This window comes from Pinus tabuliformis, chromosome 1_2 (genome assembly GCF_031772625.1).
Source record: "Pinus tabuliformis cultivar Carrire ecotype Pingquan chromosome 1_2, CPIR1, whole genome shotgun sequence".
Classification (NCBI taxonomy): Eukaryota; Viridiplantae; Streptophyta; class Pinopsida; order Pinales; family Pinaceae; genus Pinus; species Pinus tabuliformis.
Window position 1 is genome coordinate 44,597,436 of NC_142298.1, and position 8,360 is coordinate 44,605,795.

Below are 8,360 nucleotides of genomic sequence, written 5' to 3' on the forward strand. Positions count from 1 at the left end.
GCTCTCTAATTTCACACAAACAAACGAAATTTTATGTTCTTCCTCTATATGATGAACATTAAATTAAACTTCTAATTGTGCAACCAGTGATTTAACTTCAAAGAGAATCTCACCTTGATATGAATTGATGTCGACCTTCACTTCCATCTTGAACAAGGACTATGAATGGTTCACGACACTCAAACTAAGTTGTTCCTTTTCACATTATTTCTTAGACTCCCTCTCTAGTTCTTCACGAACCCCCAATCCCCCCTCTGATACGACCTCTATGTTAAAACCTCCATATTCACCAATTAGCCCAAGCTTATTGGTTAAGGTTGTCATGAGGAGGCTCATATTACAGTTTATATGTATGACTTGTGCTTCTAGCAGCGCAAACCTCTCCTCTGCGAGATCTTGAGAGTTATTAATAGGTTCGTCACATAGTTTTAAAATTCGGCCATTTCGCAACCGAAACGGCAGAGTTGATCCGTTTCGTTGCCCTCAGAAGTGACTCGGTAGAAGAAACGGTTCGTTTGGCCGAGTCATGGCTGACTCGGCCAACTCGGCCATTTCTATACTGACTCGGCCAAGTCACAAACAGTGGCCCTTAACCCCAGTAAAACAGCGATTTAACAATTTTTTAATGATTTTTTAAGGTGTTTGCTGATTGGTTTGGACTCCAATGTGTTTTATGAATTAGTTAAATGTTATTTGGGGTCCATTCCCCCTCCCAAACCCTATTTAACACACTCAAATGCTCTGTACTATTGATATGCTATTCAAATTTCATGGTAATGTTAAATTCTTAAAGTAAAAGTGGCATTCTCCTTAATCTTCATTTTCATCCTTTTACCTAAATTTTTAACATTACCATGAAATGACTCAGGATGTTTGAGAGTGGTTTCAGCCTCATTGGATTTCATATGGAGAAAGTAGAATTTTAGATTTCATTCAAAATCCAGCAGACTTATCAGTTTTTCAGGATTTCAAGATTGGAGGATTGCAATGTTTCCATTGAATTTTGTCATGTATTAGGGTATGGAACTCGTATTTAATCAAGAGCATCAATCCCTCTATGTACCTTGATGTTAGTGACATTGGTTGTCAAACTCCTCTGGGATTCGCTCCCAAACCAAGAGCTTCTGAAAATGTCGCTCCCGCTCCCGTTTTCGCTCTCGCTCCCCACTTTCGCTCCTGCTCCCAAGTAACACTGAGCCAGATGATGTTGGCAACTCTAGCAGTAGCCACTAGCCAGTAGTACTGGTCACAGACTTTTGTTGTAGAGGCCATTTATAGCCTCCTTGGTTATGTGTTTTTGTTTTGATCTCTATATCATCATCGTGTATGTATTGGACAATGCACTGGGTGCCATTTTGATATAATGGATATATTCATGAGCCTACTTTGATCATAAGTTGTCTTCTATCTATATTCTAATGTTGTGTGTTTGGAAACATGAATGAAAATCTTTAAAATTATGTGTTTTTATAAAAAATAAATATTTAATGTATTTTTTACAACGACCGAGTCATTGAAATCGAGCCAGCCGAGTCGATAGCGAGTCGGAGTCGGAGTCGGAGTCAACCCTTGGCCGAGTAGGAGTCGGAGTTTTAAAACTATGGTTCGTCGACCATGGTTGGTGTTTCATGACTCTCAGCTTAACTGATTTGGATCCCCTACAACTCCCCACAATATACCCAAAGAAACCTTCTTTGATACAATATGGTCCATAAATTATTGTGGTTATTCCACTGGATAGTTCATCACAACATATCTACTAAAATATATTTGAAAATATGGAATCTACACCATTAGAGTTAATTTCTCCTTAGATTTCTCGATTCGTTAATTACTATGTTATGCTTCTGTATGCAATGGATAAAATATGGAAAACAGAAAGTAATGAAATCAAACTCACAAACCACAATGAACACAAGATATGATTTGGAAAACCCTTATGAGAGAAAACCCAACTAGAAGGTGAGGTTGCTCTACTCTCTCTTTCTATGAATGGAAATGGATGCAAGTACAAAGGAGTGAGACCTGTGGCCCATGGGCTGCAGTAGTACACAAACCCTCTCTGTTTGCTCCCTCTCTATCCACTCTTAGCTACTCTACTCGTCTATGGAACAAAATGCACTTGAATAGGATGGAACCCCTTTCATCCTAGTGGTCCAAATATAACACAACCCAACAACCTACTAGTGGTTAAATTTGGCTCCTTCAACACTTAACTAGAGTTGCAATATTGACACTTCTAGAGTCTTCTTCATCATGATCATGTGGCTACCTCCTTTTCCATGAATAATGGAGGCTCATGTGACATTGTGACATCCTCTCAAATCATGGTGGACAAAACAGAAAGGTCAACTTCCAGGTGGCATAACTTTTGCATACAGATTTCGTTTGAGGTCTTTCTCGTACCATTGGAAAGGTATCTAAGTGTAGAATAGAGCCAAAGGGAAGCGGCACTTAAGCAGCAATTTTTTCCCCAAATAAACGTCATTTGATGACTCAAACTGCTTTCAGAAGGTTTCAAAGTCTGATTCGCCAAACTAGGACCTGGTAGTAAAAATGGTCCTATGAGTTGATTCCTCGACTTTTTCCACTCTGAAAACATCAAGATGGATGACAAATAATAAATTGATCCAATCCAGATCAAAAGTTAAATGTCATTACCAACTCGTTACAGACATAACTCCATTATATTTAGTGCAAGGTGTTGTTTATAAAAAAAAAAGCCAAAAGATTATGAGCAAACTTTCCAGTAACTAGCCATTACACAAATAATGATTGGAGGTGCAGTGATGAGAAATATCCTAAAGACAGACCATTATTTAAATAGCCATTATGACTTGAAAGAGCCCATGAATAAAAGGCCCTACACCCAATCTATGCAGAGGAAACTGTCGACTGTATAAGGGAACCAGATCTACAATCATAAAACTAATTCCCTTTTACAAAGGTGTTGTAAGGTGATTGCATGGGTTTGCCATCGAATAGAAAAGGGATTGCAAGGGGCATTCCAACATGTCACATACTACTGTTAGAACCTATATGTTGTCTTAGATGTGCACCATAAAAGGAATTTACTGTGAAACAGAGCAGGAAAGGAGGAAAAGGAGCAAGTAGGAGCAAACAGTTTATTAGCAGCTCAACAGGGTGATTTGCTGAAATTCATAAAGGAACTCCTAAAAATGGAGAAACAACCTTGATCTGTGATAATGGTGCTAAATGGAGAGGTTCTCCAAACATGTAATTCACTCAGAAGAATCGAATCCTGTCATGAGCTCCATGGGAACTGAAGTATTTAGCACAGGGATGTGAAACCCACTGTAACATAGAAACTAAGCCAAAAAATTACTATTGTTTTCCAGGAAATACTGTTTGAATACCTCTATTGTGAACATTATTTTGCCATAGAAATGTACTCATGTGCGTAATAGTGTGGTCTCCCAGGGATCTATGTATCTTAACTGAATCCTAGACATATTGTAGGGATTTGTGTAATCAAGTGTCACAGATAGGAAATTTTAAAATTGTAGAAGCTATTCCAAGACACAAAATAGTAGAAGCTATTCCAAGGCGCCATTTAGTGGATGCCTTCATCTTCAACTATGAAATATAAGTTGCAGCAGAGGCTAGCACTTGTCTGGAAAGAATGAAACAGTATTAAAGCCTACAGATGACCAAAACGCATCAACGGAACCAATAGTTATAAACATACAAATTCCACCCAAAGGAATGCATTCATCAGCTAAACCATTGTATATATACATATGTGTGTGTGTCCATCCATATATGATGCACATACATATATTTGAATCTCCATCCATCCATCCGACCACACTAATAAAAATAGTGGATCTACAGTGTACATATGTGTGTGTGTCCATCCATATATGATGCACATACATATATTTGAATCTCCATCCATACATCCGACCACACTAATAAAAATAGTGGATCTACAGTGTACACATCATAAGCCTTGTAGGTCTGCATAATATGAATATTGTGCATCCACAGGGGCTGAAGAGCCAACACAAGAAGATCCCTGAGGGCCTGCATGACATGAAAATCAGTGATGACTGACGCTCAAGTCCTATACAACCTAATCTAAGTAAGGAACAAAACAAATGGCATGATACTTGAGATGCAATACAGCTACAGGCTGCAAATGTGCCGCAGCTGTAACTAGCAATGTACAGCTCGGAGAATGGGCAGCAATCTTGCATCATCCACAACTCCAAACATTAACCCGTTCCCTTTTTGTATTTATCTTGGACTCACCCTTGAAGGCTCCTCTTAGGTAAAGCCTGTGAACAAAGATTCATTTTGCTCTTTTTCATATTTTTATGATCATCTGCATGGACCAGTTGCTCACCCACCCTCAACATCTGGAGCAGATCATTCCAGACTTCCTCCCAGGGTTTCACAGTATGGCCCTCTAAGACCTGGAGTCTCTCTGAGGACATTGTCAAACTGTTTTGGCTCCTCTGGTGAATGAGTATGCAAGGACATTTCATTCTCTTCCTCCATATGTCCACCTGTCTCTCTGATTGGTGCAGCACCGCTTCCCCCTCATTCTGCACCTACTTCTGATGGTATCTTGCCTTTTATCTTGTTATTTTGAGTCATATGTCTTGCTACTTCTCTCATTCAGTAGTTTCGCATCTTCTAGCTTATTCTTTTCCTTTCATCATTTAGCTTATATAAGTTGCCCTGGCACTCCTATAATTTGTTACCACTGACTGTATTTTTAAGTCCCATTGATCTACCTTTAGGTCATTACTGGACATTAATAAAATTATCTTATCTAAAGTTTCCTTTTTCTGCCTTTCAAAATTAGGCTAAGTTTTCTCTACTCCATATTGTGTATGGTCCATGAGATGAACTTAATCATTATAATTATCCATCGGAAAATTGTTAGGCTAAATTGCAGATCCTAAGACTAGAATTGTTGTGTTATTTCTTAAGGTAAATTATCTTTTCTTTACTTATTTTATCTAACTTTAATCTTTTCTGTCACATGAAAGTTCTGCCAAGTACTCTCTACGTCAATAGTGTATGGTCCATGAGTTCCATCATTAGAACCGTACGCTATAAATATGTTAGGCAAAACTGGAGATCTTAAAACTAGAATTGCTGTGCTATTTCTTTTTGAAAAATTATCTTATCTTTTCTCTTATCTAACTTTTCCTTTTTCTGCCATTTCAAATTTCTGCCAAGTATTCTCTACTTCACGTTGTGTATGGTCCACAAGCTCCACCATTTTGATCTATCCAATAGAAATATGTTAGGCTAAACTGGAGATCCTAATACTAGAATTGCTAGGCTAAATTGGAGATCCTAATACTAGAGTTGCTAAGCTAAATTGAAGAACCTGATACTAAATTGGAGAACAATTATATTATTTCCATTGTTTCCCCTCACAATGCCCCTTACTGGTAAAACAAGATTAGGGCATGTGGGCTAGGAATTTTGAACTCACAACTGTGGGTTGATGTAAGGCCACATGTAACAATCAACCCACTTGTTTCACAGTTCATTAAATCACAGGTAAACGACAGGAAGCTTTATGGTCATCGATAAATAAGATAAGATAATCTATTAATGTCCAATGAATGACCATGAATGGCCAGAAAAGGTCTAAAAGAGTACAAGCCATCGAATACATAGAGAGAATGCATTTCCAGCATGCCATCCATTAGCATATCGGACCGTTTTTTAAACTGTTCAACACGTGCAGAATAGCATGGAAACAGGTACCATAGAGTACTGTCAGACAGAGGATTATTTTGCCATTTTTAGCTAAACAGAGGAGGAAAGGGGAAGGCTGAGCAAGTAAGCATACTTGGATATAAACACCTATAAGTGTGAAGTAACATTTGAACCCTGAGTATCACTCGCCCGAAATTACAACGTCACATATACCATTAATATGGATTTGAATAGAAGGGGCGAAGAAAACATTTAATGGTGTACACAGGGACGAAAACATATTTGAATGATAAAACTTGTCAAAAAAACAAATGTACGAAAAATAGAATAAAAGGGTTTGCAGCAGTTACATTGTTCCCTTTCCAGACTTGATACACGCGCCTGGCCATTTGAATTGAGCATGAAGAGAAATAATTAAACCATTTTCAGCTCATGTTACCATAGCTCCAGAAGCACCATACAATACAGATTTCGTCTGTCGTTTCTTCGACTAACAAACAGCTAAAAGTACACTGCTACCCAGCATTCGCAGAAAGCAATTGACAGCCAATTCTGTACTTATTCACGTCGGAATACATGCTGCAGCCTGATCCACCATCATCCGTAACTGCAAAATCCACAAAAAAGTCATAAACACAAAGATGAGACTTGGATTTGCCTCTAGTGCAGTGGATTCATTCATGTGCATGGTTTTATCTTGACTAAGTTATTTTTGGGCACCGATGATGCAATTTAAGATGGAATGGAAAAAGTACATGGCCCGGCTAGGGTTTCCAGAGTTAAAGCTAAGATGCAGAGAAGAATAATAATGATGAAGATGAAATCAAATCCAAGGAATTACAGTACCTTCCTGTATGCTCTTCCTAACAGACTGGCATCATCATCAGTTTCGTCTTGAATTCAATTTGATATCGTTTCTGTGTGTTTTTGTTTGTTAATAGCTTCCTACATCTTTCATCTTCTCCTTCTTAATCACTGTCAATTATTAATATTATTACCATTACGACAGTAAGGTGTTATTTTTTTTTACGTTTGAATTGAAGTGAATGAAAGGGAGCCGTGTGACTCGTCCCCGCCCCCACTGTGTTGTGGCCTTAAAGACGTGTCGTCATGGTTTGTGGGCGTCAACGTGGGACCGCCCGGGCGGCTAGGCGAGCCTGGCGGGCGGGTCGGGTCTGGGTCAGGTCCGGATGCGTGCCGGGTGGGGTTGAATGTGAGTAGAATCTCGCTGGTTGTTAAAAGTAGGAGCCCAGATCTTTTTGGCTTAAAGGGGAGGAGGCCAGATCATTTTAGCTACAACTGTATTCCTTGTTACAATGAGCAATTTATATTCTTTTCTTGTTACAATGAGCAATTTATATTCTTTTCTTGTTACAATGAGCAATTTATATTCTTTTCAATGTTAGTTATGGTATAACATTCTAGATTTTCACTACTACAAGCCATAAACAAGATTTAGAGTGGAATATTTTATGTATGGCATTTCATGTAATTTTAAACCATGTGCATGTGTGTGAGACCAACAATAAAAATGATTACAATCTAATACACTTATCTTGTGGCGTCTTGGAATAGCTTATACAATTATAAAATCTCATTCCTTCATTCTTATGAGTATTTTTATAAGTAGAATATAATTATAACTATCTTGTGGCATTTTGGAAAAGCTTATAAAATTATAAAATATCATTCATTCCTTCTTATGAGTATTTATTTAAAGTAAAAAGAAATTATATTACCATAGTGAATAATTTACAGACTTTTCCACCCCAATGAGAGTTTGATATTCTATGCTTTTAATTGTTTCAACCCAAAAACTAGATTTAGGGCATGTTATTTTATGTTATCCTTTTATACAAGTCCAAGTTGTGCATGCATGAGTGTGTGAATAATAACATGGATGATTACAATTAGATACACATATCTTGTGGTTCCTTGGAATAACTTCTACGACTATCACATCTCCTTCCTTGCTATGAGTGTTTCCTTTGTAAACAAAAAGGAATTATATTGTTGTAATGAGTAATTTACAAACTTTTCCATGTCAATGAGAGTTTGATACTCTATATTTTAACCCTTTCAACCCAAAAACTAGATTATGGTCACATATTTTAAGTTTGAGCCTTCATATGGCTCTAAAGGGCTCACTATAACTTTTGCTTACGACTTGAGACCACGTACTAACTTGATTGCTTTACATAATTTCTTGAGGGCTACCTATTTTTATGTTCCCTAATTATGAATCATACATGTTGCTAGTTCCCCATTTTCCAAAAGTTTGGTGCATTTAGTCAATTGATTAGATATTTTCTCAATTTTCTAATAACACTAATTGCAAATCATTTTCTAGATCAATGTAGGGATCAATTCCTTTGTCTAATTTGAATTGTCTTACTCGTGCCTTTGCTCTACCTTTTAGGTGGAATACGGTAATTGGTAATGGTAAGTTTAACCCCTTAATCATATTTATGTCAATATATGTACCCCCTACCTTTATGGGGGGTGCAGGATCATTTGTTGAAGCTCCATAGGTGATCTCCTCTTAAAATAAAGCTAGAATCACCAATTGGTTATTCATCTCCCAAGGCTTTCACCAATAAGCCTTATTATTTGATCATTTTTGCCCTAAGATACCTTTATGTTTGAGTAGAATG

At 37.5% G+C, this 8,360-nt stretch overlaps 1 protein-coding gene across 1 annotated transcript in view; it reads right to left on the reverse strand.

Annotated features, from left to right (window-relative positions):
• The window catches only part of LOC149204346 (protein S-acyltransferase 8-like), a 142,755-nt gene extending 135,953 nt beyond the window's left edge, over positions 1-6,802 (reverse strand). The window contains exons 1-2 of the mRNA XM_089394692.1: positions 6,553-6,802; positions 6,057-6,313 (exon numbers count right to left, since the gene is read on the reverse strand). Of these exons, the coding sequence (XP_089250818.1) occupies positions 6,057-6,095 (39 nt within the window). The 5' untranslated portion in view covers positions 6,096-6,313; positions 6,553-6,802. The remainder of the gene's footprint in view (positions 1-6,056; positions 6,314-6,552) is intronic.
• Positions 6,803-8,360: the final 1,558 nt, after the last annotated feature.